The following is a 22,845-nucleotide window of genomic DNA, read 5'->3' on the forward strand; positions in this document are numbered from 1 at the left end:
CGACGTGGTGTCTGGGGTTTTACTGGACTTGAGGGCCGTGTTTCTTTCCTTTTTACTTAGGTATAGGACGCCGCATGCTCCTATTAGAGTCCCGTTTGTCGTTCTTTTTGTCCGAGCTGCTAGGTATATGGAGGTGTCAAATATGTTGGGCTCCTCGATTTCCATGTCATCGTCCGGTTCGTATATGCTGGCGCATTGGTCTTCGGGGCGGGGGAGGATTCTGAAAGCTTCGGATAGGTTTGCTGGTGGTTCTCTGTCTTTCCAGGTGATCGATTTGTCGTTATCTGTTCTCGGGTTCTGGTTCATGATTTGTTCTTGGTGCAATCGGGGGTCCCAGGCGGTATCGAGCTTATCTAGTAGGTTTCCGCTAGCTTCAGCGCAGATGTTCGAGTATGTGCAGTTTAGTTCGATCCTGTCAAATTCACAGTCTGGGCAGTCGCAGTCGGTTCTGTTCAGGTGGTTGTCCTTTTGTAGGCGTAGGGAGTGGGAGGTTGCGTCTGCTACGGTGTATATTTCATGGACATTTCTGAGGTGTATCGAGATAGGGTGATTCGTGGTATATCTTGTGCCTTCTCTCGTTTTTGGGTGCAGCCATATTGGCATTTCTTTTCTAAGATTGTTCGTTAGGGCTTTTGGATCTATTTGAAGGTTAAGTTTGCTAGCCGTGGTGACGAACTCCTTTATTAATCGCGGGAGTTTACTGTTTTTGTTGGTTTGTGTGGACCATCTTTGAAGTAACAGGTTTGTTCGGGGGTCTATTTCGGGTGAGTCTCCGAATTTCTTATTTGTTGCGCTGTAATGTTTTATCAAGTCGTCCGCAATGTTTGCCCATGGTGGGCGTTCTTCCTTTGGTTTAAGGTAGGTTTGGAGGTTTGTGGCTTTTATTGCGGTGTTCCTTTTCTTAATGTCAAGAACTTTCCTTCCTCCTCGTTGTGTGTCTTCGCTTAGGTGGTCGAGGCTGATTTTTGTTTTTTTTTCGTTCCAGATAAAGTCTTTTATCATTTTGTCAAGCTTCTTTTCAGTTTGTTCTGGCATACCTTGGGCTTTAGCTAGGTATTGAGTGCATCCGCCTGCTGACATTTGTATTGCGTGTCGTTTACCTTCTAGCCCTAGGTTTCCTTTTTTCCAATTTTTCAAATGGTTTTCTACTTTTGTGAGGACTCGGTTCCAGGGGTTTTCCTCTCGGCCTCCATTTCCGATCCAGGCGCCGAGGATTCGTACAAGTTCGCCATCTCCTGCAATATGGATAGATTGTTCAATAGGGGGGCCGTTTCCTTCATTTATTTTCCTGGTTTCGTAGAAGAGGTTGCGGTAGATTGGGGAGCCTATAGGTATAATTTCCGTTTTGGTGATGTTGAATTTCGCTCTGGATGCGTGGCACCATTTTAGTAGGATCGAGTTTAGTGCTTGGTAGTCGTCTTTTTTGGATAGGAAGACTGTGGTGTCGTCTGCAAAAAGTAGGACTTTTAGGTTCTGTTGTAGGTTTGGTATCTTCATTCCTTTTAGGTTTGAGTTGCGTATCATGCAGGCGAGAGGTTCTATTGCGGTGTTAAAGAGAAGGCAGGACAGGGGATCGCCTTGTCTTACTCCTCTAGTTACAAGAAATGGTGCACTTAGGACACCGTTTATCATTACTCGGGTTTGTGCGCCGGTATAGAGTGTTTGTACCGTCTTAATATAGTTTTCCGGGAAGTTCAGCCTTTCCATTGTGCGCCACAGATAGTCATGTGCTATCTTGTCGTAGGCTTTCTCCTGGTCCAGGGCTACTATTGCCCCTTCGTTATCTTGGTTAATTTCTGCATAGTCTGTCATCATTTTGAGGGTGTGTATGTGGTCGATGATGCTGCGATTTCTCATGAAGCCTGCCTGGTTTTTGTGGATGATATTCGGGGCAACGAGTGCAAGTTTTGCTTGTAGTGCCTTTGTGAAGATTTTGTAGTCTGTGTTAAGGACCGTTATCGGTCGGTAGTTTGCTATATCGGTAGTTTCGCCTTTTTTGAAGATCGGGCACATCCATCCTTCGTGTAGTTTGGAGGTGTTTCTGAGGCCGTTTTCTTCAACGTGGTTGAAGACTATCTTTAGTGCTTGAATGATATCGAAACCTTCTTTATTTTCTTTTGTAAGCTTTATGAATCGGGCAAGGAGGAGTTTCCAGAGTTCGTAGGGTATTCCGTCTAGTCCGGGTGCTTTTCCGGTTGCCGATGCTGCTAGGGCTATTTGAATCTCTGCTGTAGTTATTTTCTTTTCGAGGTTTTCTTTTTCCTCTTCACTTAGTTTGCTATTTAGCGAGTTTAAGGCTTCCTCAATTGCTAGTTCTCTGAGGTGGTTCGCTTCTGGGTTGTCTTCTATGTCGTTTGTTTGGAGGGATTCATGGTGTGATCTCGCTATCTCGGCCATTCCGTCTGACCTTTTTTCAAATCTGTCTTCGCCTGATAGATCGGTTTGTTCTGTTGGTGGTTTCTTTAGTTTGGTGATAAGGTCTCGCGATTTTTTTGCTTTGTAAAGGTTTGTCCAGTACTTGCAAATCGTTTCTCCTTCCGCATAATGCCTTGCGGCTGATACGTTCCTCTTCATATTTGCGGTTGCTTCTTTGATTTCGTTTCGTTCTTTTTCTAGTAGAGTAACGGAGATCTTTCTTTCATCTTCTGTTATTGCTTGGTCATTGTTAATGACTGTTATTCGTGCTCCGAGTTCTGTTAGCTTTTTTTCTTGTTTTGAAAGGGGTTTTTTAGCGTATGTTGTTGCTAAATTCATGATGTCTTCCTTAAAGGATTCCCAGTCCATCTGTGGGTCTTCGAATCTGTACACTTCTTTCAGGTTTTGTACGAGTTCTATTCCTTTCTTTTCTACTTCTTGAATGAAGTTCTTATTTCCGAGGACAAAGAGGGGGATTGTCCAACGGCCTTTCCCAATGAAGGGGGTATTTGGCTTGGTAATTCGACATGATACGAGTTTATGGTCTGAGGGGATAGCAGTATTTTGTATTTCCCAGTCTTGGGCTACTTTGAGTTTGTCACTAGTGAGGTAGATTCTATCTAGGCGTGACTGGTGGCTATTTCCTTTGTGTAGGAGGGTGTAGGCCTTGAGATTTGGGTTGGTGTGGCGCCACCCATCAGTAAGTTCAAAATCATGGAGGAGCATTTGTAGGCTGTCTATTGCGTGTGTGTTGTCTCTGTTTCCATTGCACCGGTCAATCCTGTCTTCTGTGACGTTGAAGTCACCGAGCAGCAGGTCAGGGAAGGGGAGATCAGGCGTTTCAGTAGTCCAGCGGTTGTCCAGGTGTTTCCAAAAATTACTATTTTCTTGTCTATTGTTTGGTCCGTAGACGTTTAGTATTGTTATAGTTTCTTCGTTGTGCCATTTAGATTCTAGGAGTATAGCTCTACCTGGGATGATTTCTGTAATTCTTATATTTTTTCCCACTGCTGCTATACGGTTGTTGATGACGAAGGCAACTCCTTTTGCATTTGGGTTTGTTGGATCGGGTGATGTGAAGATTGTAATATTATAAAACAGGTCGTTTAGTTTTTCGCATGACTCCTTGTCGAGGTGTGCTTCTTGGACAGCTAGAATTGCTATGTCGTTGTCCCTTACTAGTTGGTTAATCCTATTCCATTTGTTATTTGGGTCGTATATGGAGTTTGCGCCTCTGCCCTGGATGTTTAACGAGGCAATTTTTATGTTCGCTCTCGTATTTTTTTGTGGTTTAGCTAGCCGGAGATGATTTTGGGGCGTTTGTGGTCTCTTTCTTTTGTTTTGGTTTGTTCTGTGCTCCGGTTCCGCTATTCCGCCAGCGGGTATCCCCTCAGCGTCATCAGAGTTTAGTCCGGCGGCCTGGGTTTCAACTCTTCCGCTTTGGGGGCCAATCCATTCGTTTACCGTGTCCAAGTTGTTTGTGTCTCTGTATATTTGTGATTGTGAAGTAGCCTGATTTTACCTTTCCTGGGTAGGCTAACCTTTCGGATAGGTGAAGCTAGATTAGAGAGGGCTTCAAGTCCTCTTCGTCTCTGTCAGTTTAGTTTAATGGGAGCTGGTACTGACTCGGGTTTGACATTTATCCCCCTCCGCGATGGCTTTCCCTTACCACAGGTTACCAATTGGGCCTGTCGTAGGTATATTTGGGCGCAGCGGAGGTTTGCCAGCCTCCCGGGGGGTATGTAGTGTAGGGTCTTAGGGCATGTATGCGTGTGGTTTCGAGGGCAAAGGAGTCAAATTATAATGTAGGGACAGTATGGATTAGCTACGCCTAGTGTAGGCACGACGTGAGTATGTGGATGGGCGGGGGATGCAAAGGAGAATGGAGGGGGGGGATGAGAATGTAGAGAAAAAAACGGAGAAGAGGCGGATTGTGAGGGTCGCAAAGATCGTACATGGTTAATCCTAGTTGGTCTTGTTGTAGCTACCTCGGTATCCACCTCTCTTTGGTTTCCTTCCTCTCCCTGAGTCATTCTGCCTTTCCGGTTCTGCTTTGGACCAGGGAAACTTGTCGTCCGTCGGGGCTAGCCATCCCGGGATGGCGGGAAATGGGCATCTGGCATCAGGATGGTCGCTCGATTTGCAGTTGTAACAGGTTACAGTTTCGGAACCTTTCGCGACCTTTCCAATGCCATAGCCAAGGGTCTGGAACTCGGCTCCGTCGTAGATCTCTATGAATTTGATGTAGGAGTCGAAAAGGGTGAAGGGTGGCATGCTCTTGGCCGTAATCGACCAGTGTGTGACGTTTTGGTGGCTGTTTGTTTTGCTTTTGGGGACTCGGACGGCGTTGGCTTCGATGCTATCTATGAAGAAAGAAATAGCAATGCCGGGGTTCTTGATTATTTCGGATAGGTTTTCTAGCGTCGATTTGAGTGTTGGCACTCGGTCTCTCATTACTCTTTGTACCGTTTCTTTGACTATGAGAGCCCCTTCGTCTGCTTTCCCAGTTGGCTGGTCTATTCCTTTAATGAGCATGACGAAAGAGGGGATTTGTTGGGTAGCTGGGAGGATGAAGAGTGTAGCAGTGTTTGAGGCTATGACTTTGGTTTTGACCGCCATTCTGTATTCGTTCTCTGAGAGTTTAGGTACGATGAAGTACCACGGTGTGTTGTCGTAGACTCTTATAGCGTTGGGGGCCGGGTTGGTGGCGAGGAGTTCGATCGGGTCGTCTCTTTCGAAGAAGTCTGTGAGCACTTGAGAGATGGCATCTCGTTCCTCTTGGGCATCGTCTTTTTTGATGAATTTCATCTTCCATGGTCTGACCCAAATCGTGTGGGGACCTAGTGCTTCGACTTGGCCGGCTAGAAGCGGGGAGACGTTCTTCGCGTAGGGCCTAGTGAGTTGTGGGGTTGGGAAGCCTCCAGGCGGGGGGGCGGTGTAGGTGAGTCCTTTCGATGTGGTGATGTGGTTACCGACGATTTTGCGTCCGCTTGCTTCGTCAGTTTGTTCCGCATCGCCCATTGGTATGTCTGGTTGGTCTAGGGGGATGCCTGTAGATTGGGGATTGGGGTTGTGTATGGACGCGCTGACTCCTGCGGGCGGGTCAAGTTTGGCCAGCTTGGTGGAGCGGTCGGGGGATCCGTTTTCTTCCAAGGGAAGGGAGCGTTTTGGGGTGTGTCCCTCCTGCTCGAAGTTCACGGTGTTTATAGCTCTCAGTGGGGTAGAGGGCATGGAGGGGGGGTGGGGGGGAAGGATCGTAGTTTGGGGTGGTGAGGTGATGGGTGACATTTGGAGGTTTTGGGCGGGGGTGTTGAAAATGTCCTTCTCCTGCGTTTGTCTCGCGGGCGAGGCGTATCTGCTCATTCCGTCCATGGGTGGAGGTTTGGTGTTGAGTTGTTATAAATGGTCTTGTAGGCATTACCGCATGTTTTGGGTGTGGTTGCTGCGTGTTGCGGTCTTTCGGTGATTTGTGTGTCATATGTACATGAGGAGGCTTCGTGTATTGGTATTTACACGACGTTGCTTGGCCCTGGTCTCCGTAGAGGTTGGGGTATGCTCCGTGGAGCAGGCGGCAGGGCGTGCCCTTGTATATGCTGCCTTGGACAGTGCATTGTCCGTAGAAAACCACTCACGTGGTGGTAAGGGTCCAAGAGCCTTTTTTTTTGCTTGTAGTCTCAACTTCCACTTCTACGTAAGTCACTGCTATCTGCATTCTGTGGTTCAATCATTCACGCACCAACGAGTGGCAGATTGACGCTGGCACAGCCTGATGATCATGATTCCTCGGGCCAGAGACTGGACGCATACCGTATAGAACACTCAGAATCGCTTGGAAAAAGTCATAACGGTGACCGTCATAACACACTGCTGAATGACTGTTGAAATTCTCGAACGCGAAATCGACCTCGCTGGGCTGCATTGGTCCAAGACCCAAGTCACTGGCACGGGCCCATGTAGGCGCCTACGTAAATAGAAATCTGCATCATAATATTCAGGGTTGATCGTAAAGTGTCGACATGGACAAGCCCTTGAAAGACATTTCGGCGCCCAGTGCATGCCAACACAGAGCAAGCCACGTAGCATGGTCTCCTCCCGCACAGCGCTGTTGATACTTCTTGCTCGCTGTTTCGTTCCTTCTCTCGCCCAAGTCAACATCACAGTTGACGATGGTGACCTGGCAGCTATTGCCTACACTGGAACATGGATCTCGTCTTCATCGCCACTTGACGCGGGTGGGTCTCATAGACTAGGAGAGGACGATGGCGTGCTCGCTAGATTCACGTTCACTGGTAAGATTCAATTTCTTCTGCGTCCACTGATCCCACTCAATGAGCGTTCTAGGCACTGCTATCTACTTTATGTCGCCTCTTTGGCCTTATGAAGTGTTTACACAGTTGCAGTTGGATTCGCAACCACCCGTTCAGCTCAACTTATCGGATCCTAACCTTGCAGTTCCCTCGCAGACTGGCGAAGAAACTGTACAAAGTGAAATCGTGTGGGGGAAGGCAGATCTTCCAAACGTCTCTCACACTCTCCAAATTTCGAAGGCTCCAGGTCGACCATATGCCATAGTTGACACTTTAATGTGAGCAGGACCCTCGAAATCATTCAAACCAGCTTCACTGATGACCCGTCTATAGTTATACCATACCTGATTCAACCTTGCCATCATCATCCGAACCCCCATCATCATCCAGTACAACGCCGGCCGACTCGTCTGCTACATCTCCACCGGTCAAAGAGTCTTCTCAAAGCTCGCTTCCCGTTCTGACTATTGCATTAACGACTGGTATTGGCTCCCTTGGGCTTTGTTTGGTCGCCGTCGCGTTCTGGATCTGCTGTAGAAGAAGACAGCGACGTAAAGCAGAAAACTGGAATAGTAATGAGAGTCACCCTCCCCTTGCAACGATCCCACCAGAGGGTTCATTATCACCTGAAACAGCACATGGTTTCAAGAATACTTCATGGTCTGGTTCTAATTTCCAAATGGCCACTTCGTTGGCTCCTTTACCTTCCAATCCGCAGCATCTCACCTACCAGCCGCTCGAAATTGAACGGGATTTCAATCCTTACGTCCACCCCGAGCGTGCGGAAAGGATACACCAACAACCTTCCGACCTATATCAGAGAGGTACCCTTTCATACGCCCCAACATCATTGTCGACAATTACGGAAAAATCGACAACTGGTACTGGAGCGGCAGGTTCTTCTCCAGTTTCTTTGCCTTCGACAGACCTCAGCTACTATACACCTGGATCACAGAGTATCGGGGCTGGCGCTGCGCGACTGTCTTACGCCAGCGATACTTCCCCCGGCGTTGTGAGCGGTGTGCCTGGGCATCAGCATCAAACTCAGCCTCATCTCTATACGAATGGAAGTATTGAGCAGCTCCGGTCTCCAGGGTCTTTTGGCTCTCTCAGTCACGAGGTGGCGAAGCCAAGTAAATTACGAAATGGGAAGAATGTGATGGTTGCTGTTAACAGGGTAGAAGATGCGGGAGAGGGTTCGAGACCTCCCGCTTACACGCCTCGTTAATCACTGAGATATCTTATCCTGTATGTTGGCCTTTGCGTTTTTCTATGGACAAAGTAAATAGCTATATTATGTAGGATGAGGATTTTGGCAGAGATGTGACCTCTCGATTAAGGATGTTAATCAAAATTAAAAAACAACGGACCCTTCAAATCGTGCGCGTGATGGCTTATGAAACAGTGAACCCCGTTGTTTCAGGTATAACGCCAATGCGTCTGACGGGCTCTGATAATGATAACACAGCGCGGCATCTAGTGATCGTGTGTATATGATTCTAGTACGGAGTTTCTTCAAAGTGAACCCGGAGCGCGAGAACTCTAATGGTCTGAATATTTCCAAAGTAACACCAGAACACCACTAGGGGCCATGGTAGTCGGAAACCAAGTACTACTGATAACGATTATTCCAATCCACGAAGCGGGAAGCCCAACTTGAAAGCAGCACGGGGAATTTATGTTGTTACAATAACCTCCGAACATTCTGACATGGTCGGATTGATGTGAGTCGTATGTAACTCGTATAAAGCAAGGAGGTAATTCTACTCAAAGCATTCCTCCCAGTCACCTTGTCCATTCTCTCTGGCATACCTCTGGCTCTCCACGAAATCCTCCAAGGTACATAATCCATCTTTCGATCCTTTGCAAATGCCCAAATCCTGGACTGCATCATCTACCAATATTCGCACGTACACAGCACTCCCCGAGCCATCACGCTGCCCACGTTCCAGGCTTGCGTTTCCAAACCGACCCGCAGCCCTTGCATTACCGCACTCCATCCGCTCAACTACCATCCTTCCTGAAAACGGCACAAATTTGCTTATGTACCAATCCCTGTTTTCTCGGTACCTCGTAGGGTCAAGGATCGGTCTGGTATCGGATTGGGCCTTGATATGATTGCCTGTCATTCCCATAGCACTTATAACTGCCACCATCAAATTATCATGAGAAAAGTCGATGTAAATTCCTCGTCCGAGAGGAAATGTTTCTGGCTTCGAGTCAAGTGTACTGTTAGTCTGCGTGTGATCTTGGACGGGTTGATCGGTTAGTCGAGCAAGTAGCTCGTTTATGTATCCAACCCCTTGAACAGACCCCAAAGGCGACCCATACCTGGTATCCAGGTTACGGCATTTGTATGAATGAACGAGCTATTCCTACGCACCCAGTGTAGTAAAACTTCTCCAAATCCATCGAGTACTCATACCCTTTAAAGTCTTCTTCACTGAAAAGCTGGCAAAATTGGCTGTATTCCTCTTTCGCGACAGTGTCGAGAGCACAGAGCGCAATGAGAGACTCAGCATCTTCTGCTGTCAGGTTCTCAGGCAGTCCTAGCAAAAGAGATGAAGAATCGGGATGTCATGGACATGAAATGATTACCGACCATAGGCAGCGGCATTCAGTTGATCAGCTATTGGCTTGGCGTATATACTCTGCCATTTCTGAACTTCCTTCTCAGACTGGCCGGCATTTGGACAACTTTTATCGTCGAGAGTGTTATTCCAACCATCCTGTGACACTTTCGGTATGAGACTCCAAAAAGCTCTTTATGGCCTTACTATTTCTGGTATAATGAGTGCGAGCACTGGTTTCAACGTATTGTGACTAGCCGAGCTGAAACCTTTATGAATGTCACTGAAAACTCTCATGAACGTTTAATGTAACGACTTGCCATCGATCCATTTGAAAGCGCTTTTGATCACACGATCGCTCCCAGATGCCCTTACGAAGGGAAGATTCTCTCCAGAGGAAAGGGAGTCATAACGTACAAACGCTTTACGTCCCGATTCATACGTCCTTTCAGATGAAAATGGTCAGTCGAACAAATTTCAACTGCCGGCAGGAGACAAGTTCAGATCCAGATGGCCTATGGGAGACACACTGGGCACTGGGCAATCGCCGCAAATTCGGGCTTGTCCGTGGCCAAAAATAGTGTGTACTCACTGAAATTCACCAAACGGAAGCAAATCATCGGTTCCCAAGTCATATCTGTAGTCCGAGACAAATTGAAGCCTAGGATCGATATAATGTTCCGCTGCTTGTAATTTAAGCAGAGCTTTTGCCATGCGTACTGAAAGACTAAACGTAGGATAGCGCGCGCCATGTCGTTGGATCTGTGATCAAGTAAGAACAAGCTTCGGATAACAAATACTACTTACAATGTTAACTTGAGTTGGTCTACAATCATCGGGCGGCGGTGAATACTCCTCTACTGAGTAGTAGGGAGAATACGCTCCCCAAAGTCTTTGAGTCTTGAAGGGCGCAAAGGGGGCGCCTGCGTCATAAGTATCCGAATCTTTGCGCTCCCCAAAAAGTAATTCTCTTCTCCTATATACTCGATAACAAGCAATGGCAGAAGTGGATAAGAAGAGCGAAAGCGAGATTGATATTAAAAGCCAATTGAAGAATCGCTTCGGTGACTGATTCGATCGTCGTGAAAGAAGACAATGTTCGATCGTGGTGGACCTGGCTTTACATGGGCCTTGTCCTGTACGGAGGCTGCGCTTTAATTCCGCATTTCCCTTCTCAGTATCTAGAATACTGTAACTTCCGGGAACCGTTCCAATTTGCGGCACCGAAGTGGGCCCCATCATCCTCTGCAATGATCAAGCCTTGATAAAATCGAGCAACTTTGTCAAGCGGTGGATACAAAAAAAAAATATCCACTCACCCAACGCCACAATCGACGCGCTATAAGCTAGTGCTCGGACGAACTGGAAGTGTCCCCAAGGAATCTGCTCGCGCTACGCTGGGTCAGTGCTGAGTATATATGGGAGGCTTACTTATGGAGACATACGCACGTTCTTAGTAGAGGGAACATTTGTCTTTAAAGCGCTGGCTCAGGTGTTTTGGCCTGCTTAATTTTGGAGGTCTTTCTTTACGTAAGTAGGTTCTGACCAACGTGGGTGGGTTGCTGGGGGCTACTAGCTACAATACTGCTTGGCAGTAAGCTATAACAGTCATCAGTAGAAGTTCTGGTTTGTTTCATCCAGTAAGTAATTCACACTCCATTACCTAAATTCGGATTCCGCTCCGATGCGTCCAATCAAAATTGATGTAATCGATCATGCTCGTACTCCGAACGTACTCCGACTCGGAGTCCGCACATGGCGAGCGTGAACCGCTCAAATTCGGTCCTTGTTCATTTCACTCTGGCTGTGTCATGTACGGTTTCCAATCTCTATACCGTAAGATGAAGCTGAAGTACGAATGAACGGCTTCTGATGATTCAGAAATAGCTACTGAAAGTCTGAATCCCGATGTCTGATAATTCCTTGGGTTTATCGGTCGACGGTGTTGCTGTTCCTGGGCTCAAAACCGACCACGACGTTTTCTTGTCGAGTTTGAATCCAGAAACCGACATTTTAAATTCCAGAAGACTCGGAGATTGGTGGTATTTTTTCTGAACCTCGGGGTGCCGCAAACGGATGGTTTAAGATGTCGAACTGTCTACTTTGGTTATTCAAGGTTGCGACTTGAAAGTATGGATGCGGAAGGCAGCTCCTATCGCCGTACGATAGGGGAAGACCAGCAAGCACCGTGAGCAGCCAGCGAGCCTCGGCGAGGGACGAGCTCGGTATGATTTCTCGGGTGCGTCCGTATTTCAGTTTGTCCTTATTTGTCCGTATCAAATGTACGTCCTCTACATAAGTATTCCGGCGTAGACCACCTTCTCTAGAGTCTATACTACTACCTATATATACGACCGGTTGGATCGCGCGTCGTATTATCCCTCAATCTACCCTCTTCAAGTGTCGCACCACGCGCACCTCAACCATCTACACCATGGCAAAGAATTCAGGAGAGTCACGAGTCCACGTTCTTCCGACTTGAGTACTTTCGTGTCTGGGACACCATTGACACATCCGCAGCGTGTATTCCCACCGGCCCTTTTACAAGGAAGAAGCTTTCAAGTGGCGAAGATTCGTACAAATATACGATTGCGACTCTGCCAATCGGAGTCATACCGATCGATGCAGAGAAAAACGGGGGTTGTATCAACTTGTATGTCAGGTAGAGTTCTTTCAATAGACGAAGCACGCTAATTTCATTCTTGCAGTAGAGAAGCCTGGGGCCCGGGAGCAAACCCATGGAACACAAGCTTCTTTTATCTATTTCGAACAAGTTAGAATGAAGTTTGCCTGAATGGGAAATAGGCGCCGAAGATTAACACGAACGCATTTGAGTCTGTCGCAATTTCCCCCGGTCATGCCGAGGTTAACATACTTGAGATTTTGCGCGCTTATTCTGCCGATTCAACTAGTATCGGACCCCGGGATTCGTAGCAGCGGACTAAGTATGCAAGAAGGCGATATGCAGCTTAAGGCCGCACAAACGTACCATCTCAAACTCAAGGAACTGTACGAATATATGAAGATTCAGACCAGCGATTAGAAACACTGCCAGCATTACGGAACCCTCTGAAGTGGGAATTCCGATTATTGGCTAGCTTCTGCTTCTATCGGATATTAATGCTCACCACAGAAGTTGGAGTGTGAACTCGAAGGGGAGTTGTTCGCTGGAAATGATGCTCCTATTATCCACGTTGAACGTCCCATGAGCACGGTCTATCTTTCGTCCTACGAGAAGGGAAACTGCACACGATTAGAGTTTGTATATAAAAACTCCAGTCGATCGTGACTGAGACGGCGGAAGCAAGCACTCCACGCATCTTGCTCATTCTCCTCATCCTAACTTTCTACTTCACGAATACTTGATCAACATGTCAGATGCCAGCAAAGATTTAGAAAAGGACGGTAAACGTCAAGCTGGTCCAACTCTTGAGTATGGTGACACTCGAGTAAGAAAGCACAGGACGGTGAACCAGATTCCAATGTAAAGGCTTCTTCCAACGTCCCATATTTATGAGCCAAGGCTTACTCCTGACTGTAGGGGGATTTTCTCTTTTGCGGCGACGACATTCCTGTTGTCTATGTTCATCGTCCACACCCGAAATGTCCAGGCCAACAACGCAGTCATCGGCATGGCAATTTTCGCCGGTGGGCTCACTCAATTTCTAGCCGGGCAATGGTCAATCGCCTTGAAAGAAACTTACGCATCGACTGGTGCGAATTGTCTCTCCACCTTAAAGGAAACGAACAAATTGTGATGTGTTTCTAGTTCTTTCGTCCTATGGTGCATTCTGGATGTCATATGCTACTATCTTCATACCGGGTTCCGGTGTCTTAGACGCTTTTGGGGGTCCAACGGAGGAGTTCAACCAAGCGTTTGGTTTGTATTTGATTGTATGGCTCATGATCACACTGATGTTCATGTGAGTCCCCCTAAAGTGCATTTACGGCAGACCGATTACTTACACGCTGATGTGCAATAGCCCGCCCATGCTGAGGAAGAATCTGTCGTTTGTGATTTTACTGTCAACTCTTTCAGTCGCTCTGCTACTCTTGGCTATTGGAACGTGGAACGGGAAGCCATCGTGAGTGCACATATTCCTGATGAAATAGAGCCTATGAATTGATCGGGGTTTTTAGTGTAAATAAAGCCGGTGGCGCCTTCGGCATCATGACTGGTCTAATCGCCTTCTATGTTGGTGTCGCTATGCTGATGGCTGCGGAGCCCACAGCCTTGTTCCATCTCCCACTGGGCGTTTGGTCGGAGGATTGATCAGGCGACAACCTGGTTTCGGCGAAATGATTTCTGTTCCTCATGTTGATTCGACTGCTAGCCGGGATTATGGCATATAATACCCATTGTAACATCTGTCGTTGCGTAGGGAGTACTGGTTTCCTGATGGAATGACAATCATTAGGAAGGGAAGCAGTGAAATCGCTCAAGGCCTCGCCAGCTCATGATCAGGAGTCACTATTCCATCTCCTCATCCAATCGGTTGGTAATCTAATTTAAAACCAGATCCTTGTCCTTATCCTGGCCTTTCACAAATCTATATATATACAGACGCATTGTGACAAACTATACTTGTGATGTACGGTAGACCCTGCATTGTTGATCCACCGACTCCAGGTTTCGACCCCATTGGACCATCAGCCGAACCCGATATCCATACCAGCCAGCAAACTGCCACACCCCGAGCTGCAATACATCGTTGAAGAAAAATATTAAACCACCAGTATATTGGTGAAGCTATGTAAGGTGAAAGACCGTTGGGGTCAGATAGGATAACTTTACAACCTGAAATCTATATGAAGCAAACATTAATGGGCTTGACGTTGTTTCGATAAACGAGATAATGAGCCAATCAATTTATACTAGAACTTTTGCTATGGTCGGATCAAAAAGATGTCCCCGTCTGCCTTAAGCTTCCTGTTTGCCTAGCTTTACACAGTGCTTGGTAGTTCTTCAAATTTTTCCAGTTTGATATCGAAAATTCTTTGAAAACCTCGGCTCGAGCTGAGGCAACACCATAACGCATTTGGAAGACTATACACGATGCTACTTTTGACAGAATTAAAATCAGTTAGACTTCGAGAACCTTTTTGCAGAGACAACTTCTTCCCAATCTTGCTCGCTTTTACAAATAGAGAAGAGACCTCGGTACGATAAGAAGTTCAAATGCGGATGGTAAAACTCGAGGAAGGTCACTGAGTACTAAGCAGGCCGAAGCTTATCGGAACGTAGTAGGGATTGGCTGGGATTGGTGGCATGTTCCGGCGGGAATCCGAGCACGTGTTGGAGGATCCCTACAACAGAGGCCCATGAGACGGCAGGTAAGACTGATACAACGGCAGCGAATACGACGGCGATATCAATCACTCTTCTTGAGAAATGAAATACTCAGAGCTGCGCTGCTCCTTGGAAAATACATTGATCACCCTCACAATCCATTTAGAATGCAAATGGAATAGAGTGTCTTCTTAATCTGCGATAACCCATACCCTGGGCCGTCGCAGAAAGGTACGCGTTATCATCACAGGTGCGACTGTATCGTTGATAGGTAGAATCGTATGACCAACCAACACCCCATAGTATCTGAGGGTCAGAACCTGACCTAATGCGGTCTTTACTGAATTTAGCCCAAAGTAAATTTCGTCATGTTGCATGATTCAGAATTTTGCCACAGGGGTGCTCGGAAGTTCAACCTCGGTGGCACTTGCCTGTGACTTGTATCAAATCAAACGTGGTTGTATTTTAACTGGATTTCTACCCAAACATTCTCACCACGGATGAACCACGCCACACTAGTACGTATATAGAACTTGTAAGACTGGGGAGGGGTAAACCCCAGGTGCTCCCATTGTGATGTGGCTTACATCCCAGTTATGGCCACAGTCCTCAAAACACTAGAGTATATGAAAGTAGTGGTTAGATAGTACGTTCTTATTTTCGGGCTATCAAGTTGACTTTCGAGATGGATTGACGGTTTTCCTGTATCTAACGTAGTGACTGAATCAACGGAAACGTCGAACACCGACATCATTAAGCGAGGGTCTTGTTACGCGTTATCATTGTTTTCCATGGATCAAATGGAACAAAAGCAATGACAAGCGAACACTTACAAAAATGGCGATTGAGCGGTACTGCAATACAGTTAAGAGGCATGGCAATACCGCATCCGCTCTTCCACTGCTTGCCCCCGCACTCTCGCTTGCCACGAACAAACTCTTTGAGCCATGGCAAGCAATAGAAATGACATCGAAAAGTCTCAAATTCGTCAGACGCAGTTAGAGCCTACACACAGAAGGCGCGGCTTGGGCAATCCCGTACCGATGTGAGTAGTATGCACATCCATAGAATCAATACTTACTTGGGATGATAGGGGAATAATGGGATTCGGAGGGACGACGTTCTTACTCTCCATGTTTATTGTCCATACCCGAAGCGTCCAAACCGATAACTTAATTCTTGGCATGGCAGTCTTTTTTGGGGGTCTCGTTCAATTTATGGCTGGGCAATGGTCAGTCGCTTATGGAGATTCTTACGCTGCAGCATGTAAGGCCAAGAAAGTCACATAAAAGCCCGATAGTGAATTAACGTGCATCATTTCATTTCTAGCCCTTTCCGCGTATGGTGCATTCTGGATGTCCTATGCTACTCTCTTTATACCCGATTCCGGTGTCATAGCTGCTTTTGGGGGCCAAACGGAAGAGTTCCATCAAGCATTCGGAATATACCTAATGCTATGGTTCGTGATCACCGTCATGTACATGTAAGTTTTTTTTCCGCGTTGACGCATGAGCCGATCGACATAGAAATTAATACCGCGTCTAGTTTGCCCATGTTAAAGAAGAATATTGCATTCGTGATAATGTTAACGTTCCTGGCGTTGACCTATTTACTCCTCGCTATTGGTTCTTGGAATCAGAAACAACCGTGAGTAGTTCCATCGGCGAACCAAAACAAGAGTAATAAGACAGCTTTTTTTCTTCAGTGTGAACAGTGCTGGTGGTGCTTTCGGTATCATGACAGGCTTAATCGCCTTTTATATCGTTGTTGGGATGTTGATGGATGACGAGCCTACAGCTTTATTCCGTCTCCCAATGGGAGTCTTGTCAGACAAATAAGGGATCACTATAATAACATAATTTTCTGTAATAGCATGATTGTACTTGCAATTTGAATGTACTTACGATTTGACGAACAAAATGTTATTTGCTGCAACTTACAAAAGGTGTGGTTGGCACAAGAAAAAAACGAAATTGTCTGCGAAGCTAATCCAATTAATAATTGCACAGATTTATAAGGAAAAAGAAACCAAGCACTACTTAAGAGAACAATAGATAGATAAAAAAAGTACAGAGAAAGAGAGAGTGATGAAGAGCTGAGAGAAGTAGAAAAGATAAGAAACCGAAGGCAAGGAGCGACAACAAGATGCATATGCAAGAAGAGCAAGATATATACGAAAAAGCAAAAGAGTGACACTATTAGGGATATGTCAGTTCAAATAAAAAAGGACAGGAGAATCAAGAAAGGAAAGCGCGAGATAAAAATTATGACAGCACAAAGTCTCCCTCAAAACGCAACAAATCCACCAGCCTGAACAGGGGATTTTCCAATACTTTGAATGATCGCTCTCCTCTTCTCATCCCAAGCTTTCAGCCCCTTCAAAAGCTGAACAATCTTCTCTCTCTTCCCACACTTCACATCATTAATACTCACACTCCCCATCTTCACGTCATTATCCAACAAAAAGTCAAACAGCCTGAACAACCCATCCAATTTATCATCTGTCTCATGCACAGGAAATGCCGAGTCAGGAACCGGTGGCGAAGCGGGTTTACCCTTGATAGCTTCCGCCAATCTTAACAAGGTTAATCCTGTACAGAGCGGTGCGTATGGTGTGTCTACGATTTGGAGTTGTGGTGGGAGATAGGCGTTGGCCCATTCAATTAATGGTTCTTCGGTAGCGGATAAGATGGATGTTGAAAGCTGTCGGCGCATTTCTCTCGATGGTCTCGGAGGTGGCGCAGAAGCAGAATTTAGAGAATTTAGGGAATTCAATTTGGTCGTTACGGTCGAACCACTCGTCGCCGAAGTTGGACTCGACATATCAAATTGATGCAAAGAAGCTAAAGATGATATCAATTTCGCTGAGAACAACGAAAACATAGCAGGAGAAATATGAAACTTACACTCCATAATACTTGAATGATTAGGACTCAGTCCCATCAAAATCTCCGCGTCTCGCGACGACAATTGATCAGGATTATCCCGTCTCAAAGCTTTCTGGGTCGCGGCTCTAGCAGAAGGTGAAGGTGGTCTCGGAGCAGGGTTCATAGCTTGGGCAACCGTCAGTGGTATAGTTGGTATATTGCACGACGAAACCACAGGTTCTTCACTTCGTTAGTACCACAGAAACCGAAAGAAAAAGAAAAACTGACTTGTATAATCCCGATCAATTGTAGCCTTCATGATCGCCTTCGTCCAATCCCTAACCACAGATTTCTCATCCGAACTGAAACAATGAGTTTTATCGTGATCGTGATCAATCCTGAATCCATATCTCCCAGGGTCGAGATTTTCATCCACCGACACTTTATATCCGACCACATGGATGTATCCCTTGATTTTCTTTTCCTACAGACATGTATTGATTGAATAAGAGTTGGAAAAGGGGGAACAAGAGAAAGGCAAGAGACTTACGTGTTTGCTATTACTCTTCATCCAATACAAATGCGATCCCTTCAACACCAGATACCTAGTCCTCCACGAATTATACCTCTCCCCTCTCTTTCTCATCCATCCAGCATGATCTGGTTCACCAATTTGTTCCAAAATGCTTCGCCCATCCTCAACAAGCCCCGATTTGTCCTGATCCCGTAATTGAGGAGTACGAGTAGCACCTCCGGCGGCAGGGGCAGTACCATTGACGGAGGGAGTAGCACCGCCGATAGCAGGGGTGTTATCACCGACAGCGGGAGCAGCATCGCCGACAACGGGGGTAGTATCACTAGCACCGTCAAGCGGTGGGCTCAAAATGGAACCTTGAATGACGGGGCTCGTCACATTGTCATGATTATGAACGACCGCCGAACCCGAAGAATTAGTCCGTTTTCGTAAAACCGACTGATCTCTCGAATGATTCTTCGATCCAACTTGAGGTGAGAAGTCGATGAAACTCCCTCCTCCTCCATTCGGAGTAACACTAGACCTCTTATACGATCCCAATCTCCCAAGACTAAATTTCGACAAATGCGCTGGTTTCTCCTCAAAGTCCGCACTGCAAAGTTAAATGAATGAATAAATTTGGATAAAGTAGCACTTGACATTACCTTGGAGGTGGTTTCCTTGACCTAGTCGTAAACGTCCCTCCGAAAATACTCAACCTGTCACCACTTTTCGTCGACGGAGTTGCTCCACTATCATGCCCATCAGTACCCTTCTTGCTCTTCGGTCTCTTCCCAACCAAAGACGAAACACTCTCCTTATCCTTCTCCTTCTCCTTGACCCCAACCTCCGATTTATCTTTATCAACAAAATTCTGGCCAACAGGCGACTCCTTCGAAAACCTTTTCAAAGACGAATGCGGCGATGAAGATCCAGTTCCGAATAGTCTTCTTCTTGTCTTAGTTTTGGATATGGCTGAAATTTCTCCATCGGACATGTGGCCACGCTCTTCTTCTTGTAACATTTGCATATTACGTGAGGCCAGAGGTGCGCCGTTTTCATCAGTTGCGCTTGCCGATACCTTGAGCGCTGAGTCCGATGGGGAGAGTGACAATGAGGCCGGCCGAGGTTTCTATCAAAATAACGTCAGTTTCAATGATCTTTGAAGAGGAGAAAACTTACCAAAAGTCCAGGAGGACCGCCCCCTCCATTTGCGACAATCCCCAACCCAACTTCCGCGGGAGGAGGACCACCACCATAAGCATGCTGCAACCCTTGTTGTTGTTGTTGAAACAACGGTAAATTTCCAAACGGGCTTCCCAACGAACTCTGCAAACTATTCGAATATTCGTGTTGTGGTTGTTGCAGTTGCAGCTGATGTTGCTGTTGCTGTACAACAGGGGCACCAGAAGGAGCGCCAGCCGGCGGAGGAGCGAATCCAGAAATAGAGGATTGGCTTTGACTTTGAGTTCTCGAATGAGGGTGAATCTGGGATTGGGGAGAGACAGGCGTATATAGCCCTATGCCCCCATCATTCTGTTGCTGCGGTGGTGGCTGTGACTGAAATTGGGATGAGCGAGCAGAGTGTAATGGCGAATGTTGCAGTTGTTGTCCTCGTTGAGGAGAAAGTTGTGACTGTTGTTGATTATGTTGCGATTGAGAGTCAGAATAATTTAATGAAGGTGGCCTCCTCAAATCAGTTATCGCGTTCGATATCCTCATCCGCTTCCCAAAGGCCAATATACCGATTTCGGATTTAAGCAAATTGATATCCAAATCGAGAAGAACGTCTCCCGTGATTTCTTGTTCTGAATTGTCAAGCGATGATTAGTGAAATATATATAAAAGAGTAATGGAGAAACGTGCCGATAAATTTATCACAGACGTCTTTATCGAATCCTTTAGACTTCAACCAATCGACAACGTCGTCAAGATTCCATTCCGTGGGATGTTTCTTCCATTTCTCCCCCTTCCCGTTCCTCGTCCTATCTTCACCAAATGAAATCGGTGACAATGTCCCATTATCTGCAGTACCACCGGCACCACCAGCACCCAAGGATATAGTAGATGTGACTATACCATTCCCAATACTAGCCGGTGAAGAAATTCTAGTATGTTGTTGTTGAGTACCCGTGTTGACAATATCGACAGGAATAGGAGGTAATGGGGATGAAGGTTCGGGCGACGCTGGAGGTAACGTGGAGTGTATGGAATGTCCTGAATTGGCAGAGTGAGCAGATAAAACGCTCGCTCGTTTAAGGATAGGGACTGTGAGCGGAGTGTTTGATACGTTTATTGAGGGGGACATTGATCTTTGAACAGGCGGGTGAATAGAATTCGAGGAAAAGGATACGTCAGTAGTTGACTGAGGAGGAGCAGACGACGATGATGCTGAGGAACCACGTAGAGAGTTTCGTGGCCCAGTAGAGGTTTCGCGCATGGTGAACGGGTGTTGATCAGGATTTGATGAAGCGGAGACGGGTACAGAGATAACCGTACTGTCGTTTTGGTACGTATTGGTGGCAGGTGGGAGTGAAACGGCCGCAGAAGTGGTGTCGTGTCGCTGTAGCTGAGGGGTTTGAGCTCGAGTAGATGATTCGAAAGGAGAAGATGGAGTCCTGATATGAGAAGGAAATGCGGAACGAGTGGCAGTAGATGGTTGGGCGTCGTCTTTCTCTGCGAGATCCAGAGAAACACCTCCGTCTAGTGATATAGGAAGGATCTTTGCACCCTCCGGAGAAGCAACAGCAGGCAAGCCCTGTTGGCGTTCCTTCCTATTCCTGCTACCATGTCGCATGAACGGTGGATCCTGATCCGTTTCAACGCCTTCATCCTCCTCCGGTATACCCGCAATCCGACTGGAAGTCGTAGTAGTGTGGTCTTCCCTCTGTTCCTCGGGTTCGTCATCACTCTCGTCGCTCACCTCAACTTCGATCGGGGGCATGACCATTCTTCGATCACTAGCACTCATCATAGCTTCCAATTTTTCAGCTTCCTCAACCGCTTTTCTAGCTTTCGCGGCTAGTTTTTCTCTAGCATTTTTATGCCAACCTTCAACTCCGTCTTCTCCTTCTCCTGCAGCGGTGGCGGTATCAGCATGGCCATTGGGTCCATCAAGGTCGCTCAAGTCGAAATCGGTATCGGTATCCCGATCATCTCTTGTGCTGGCGAAACTGAAACTCCGACTGCCATCAAAATCATTGTCCGCGTGCTGTCTTTGGCCTAATTGCTCGATAGCCTCTTGAACATCGGTCAGAGTGGCTTTCATGACTTCATCGGGACCTCCTCGTTGTAGCTGGTGTGATTGAGAAGATTTTACAGGAGAAGTTGGTTCGTAGTCGTGATCCCCGTTTAGAAGTTGAAATGGTGGAGTTTTTGGTATCGGGGCGAGGATGTGGTTGGTAGAATCGACTGAAGAGTAATCTGCTGGACGTGGGCTGCCAGACTCTGACTCCTCTACGAGAGTATTGAGGATAGATTTGTTGTGATTGAAATCTTGAGAACCGTCATCCTCGTCGGCAGGTGGAGCTGGCGAGACGGAGGTCGTATAGCTGACAGGAAACAAGCCGACTTTACCGTCTAGATTACGGCCCTAGAATGCCAGCTCAGCATAAAGAAGGGCAAGAGAGAAGGAAGATACTGAACCTGCCACCAGCCGTCTCCGTAAGCATCGTCCTTTTCGACGACCTCGACCCGTTCGCCGGCCTTGAAGGTGACTTCGTCGTCGTTTTCTGGGAGAAAGTCGTGGAGGGCGTAGACGTATTCAGGCATCTCGCCTGCAGACTGTGGTGGTCGGTGGGAAGGCTCGCAAGGAAATCACGTGCCAATCGTCAAACGTGTTTCCTACTCTGTGTAAACATAAAAACCCACACAATTGCCGTAGCTGCGGGTCCCCTATTCTTATATATATACTTAATATATAGTACTTGACATCGGGCCAGACTCATGATAAATATACTCAACAACTCCACACCCATTCATCATTGCTTCCCCAACCATAATTCATCACATGCACATCATGCCACACCTCGGCTACTCAGTGAAGTAAACATGTGCTCCAACTTCAACTCTGGCCCGCTTTTCTCTCCGAGTTGAATAAGTTGAGTGGAAGTGTAGTATCTCTCCATCACAAGATCCATGACCAACTTCAACTGAGGCTATATTTAACGATACTTAGTATCAAGTCAAACAGCTTTCCTACTAAACACTAAGTAGTACCAACATCACAGGATTCCGAGATAGGGATATATACGCAGAGTAATTGTTGTTACGACCATCGCCCCTGCCGTTATTTTGTTCCTGTCAACAACCAGGGGTGATCCTTACCCCACTGGTCGCAAAACCGTCGGCCACCGACATGCCAAGCCAACTTAAGTCAGAGAAAATAAAATATATTCGGGCACATCTATTCTCATAATCGTGGTAAATAGTAAATAAGCACGATCACTCGATCAAGATATAGGAACTTGATGGTAAGGCCAGTGAGAACACGCTGAACGCCCTGATGATGAGTCAAACGCCAGTGCAAATTAACACATATCATAACCAGTGGCACTGGAGGAGGAAAACGTCGAATCGCATCATCAGATATATTTGCAAGAGCGGAAAATTTACCACCTTGAGAATATGAAGCAGGTATTGATGATAATGCTAGAATGACTTTTCTCATTGGGTAAATTATCCCATATGAATCCTTTCTATTCTGAGCTGAACGGGTGGCCGTACTGGTAAGCCACCGGTCGTTGGTGCGCAAAGGCCTCGTCTGGGGGAAATGATTGGAGCAGATATTAGTGAGAGTCGCAAGTAAAGTAGCCATGCCGAAGAGACTTGAATGTTTCGAATACCTGTATTATATCTCCTTGACGTATTCCAATCCGAAGAA

The 22,845-nt window shown here is 46.7% G+C and overlaps 7 protein-coding genes across 7 annotated transcripts; 3 read left to right on the forward strand and 4 right to left on the reverse strand.

Moving 5' to 3' along the window:
* Positions 1-984: 984 nt before the first annotated feature.
* AGABI2DRAFT_44294 (hypothetical protein) lies at positions 985-1,524 on the reverse strand (the record flags this gene model as incomplete). The annotated part of the gene is made up of 1 exon (XM_006456884.1): positions 985-1,524. A coding segment is annotated over one exon (540 nt), but the record flags the coding sequence as incomplete, so codon positions are not given.
* A 2,856-nt stretch (positions 1,525-4,380) lies between these two features.
* Positions 4,381-5,787, reverse strand: AGABI2DRAFT_122821 (hypothetical protein; the record flags this gene model as incomplete). The annotated part of the gene is made up of 1 exon (XM_006456885.1): positions 4,381-5,787. The coding sequence occupies one exon, from the start codon at positions 5,785-5,787 to the stop codon at positions 4,381-4,383; it is 1,407 nt and encodes a 468-aa protein (XP_006456948.1).
* Positions 5,788-6,385: 598 nt separating this feature from the next.
* On the forward strand, positions 6,386-7,950 carry AGABI2DRAFT_181361 (hypothetical protein; the record flags this gene model as incomplete). Its single annotated transcript, XM_006456886.1, has 3 exons — positions 6,386-6,704; positions 6,757-7,000; positions 7,056-7,950. Exons 1-3 carry the CDS (start codon positions 6,470-6,472, stop codon positions 7,948-7,950), a joined length of 1,374 nt encoding a protein of 457 aa, XP_006456949.1. The 5' UTR covers positions 6,386-6,469.
* A 535-nt stretch (positions 7,951-8,485) lies between these two features.
* AGABI2DRAFT_188722 (hypothetical protein) lies at positions 8,486-10,661 on the reverse strand (the record flags this gene model as incomplete). Its single annotated transcript, XM_006456887.1, has 9 exons — positions 10,612-10,661; positions 10,417-10,552; positions 10,100-10,215; positions 9,885-10,054; positions 9,613-9,737; positions 9,500-9,561; positions 9,325-9,451; positions 9,106-9,271; positions 8,486-9,053 (listed from the first exon to the last, which is right to left on the reverse strand). The coding sequence occupies exons 2-9, from the start codon at positions 10,532-10,534 to the stop codon at positions 8,486-8,488; spliced, it is 1,452 nt and encodes a 483-aa protein (XP_006456950.1). The 5' UTR covers positions 10,535-10,552; positions 10,612-10,661.
* A 1,928-nt stretch (positions 10,662-12,589) lies between these two features.
* AGABI2DRAFT_195895 (hypothetical protein) lies at positions 12,590-13,914 on the forward strand. The gene is made up of 5 exons (XM_006456888.1): positions 12,590-12,776; positions 12,834-13,006; positions 13,062-13,215; positions 13,276-13,377; positions 13,433-13,914. The coding sequence occupies exons 1-5, from the start codon at positions 12,664-12,666 to the stop codon at positions 13,563-13,565; spliced, it is 675 nt and encodes a 224-aa protein (XP_006456951.1). The 5' UTR covers positions 12,590-12,663; the 3' UTR covers positions 13,566-13,914.
* A 1,343-nt stretch (positions 13,915-15,257) lies between these two features.
* On the forward strand, positions 15,258-16,519 carry AGABI2DRAFT_195896 (hypothetical protein). Its single transcript, XM_006456889.1, has 6 exons — positions 15,258-15,347; positions 15,416-15,627; positions 15,676-15,848; positions 15,912-16,065; positions 16,128-16,229; positions 16,288-16,519. The coding sequence occupies exons 2-6, from the start codon at positions 15,530-15,532 to the stop codon at positions 16,418-16,420; spliced, it is 660 nt and encodes a 219-aa protein (XP_006456952.1). The 5' UTR covers positions 15,258-15,347; positions 15,416-15,529; the 3' UTR covers positions 16,421-16,519.
* A 349-nt stretch (positions 16,520-16,868) lies between these two features.
* Positions 16,869-21,734, reverse strand: AGABI2DRAFT_181365 (hypothetical protein; the record flags this gene model as incomplete). The annotated part of the gene is made up of 9 exons (XM_006456890.1): positions 16,869-17,425; positions 17,489-17,689; positions 17,738-17,933; positions 18,000-18,576; positions 18,629-19,095; positions 19,146-19,598; positions 19,709-19,771; positions 19,849-21,555; positions 21,609-21,734. 9 exons carry the CDS (start codon positions 21,732-21,734, stop codon positions 16,869-16,871), a joined length of 4,347 nt encoding a protein of 1,448 aa, XP_006456953.1.
* Positions 21,735-22,845: the final 1,111 nt, after the last annotated feature.

The sequence above is a fragment of the Agaricus bisporus genome (genome assembly GCF_000300575.1).
Source record: "Agaricus bisporus var. bisporus H97 unplaced genomic scaffold AGABI2scaffold_14, whole genome shotgun sequence".
NCBI lineage: Eukaryota > Fungi > Basidiomycota > Agaricomycetes > Agaricales > Agaricaceae > Agaricus > Agaricus bisporus.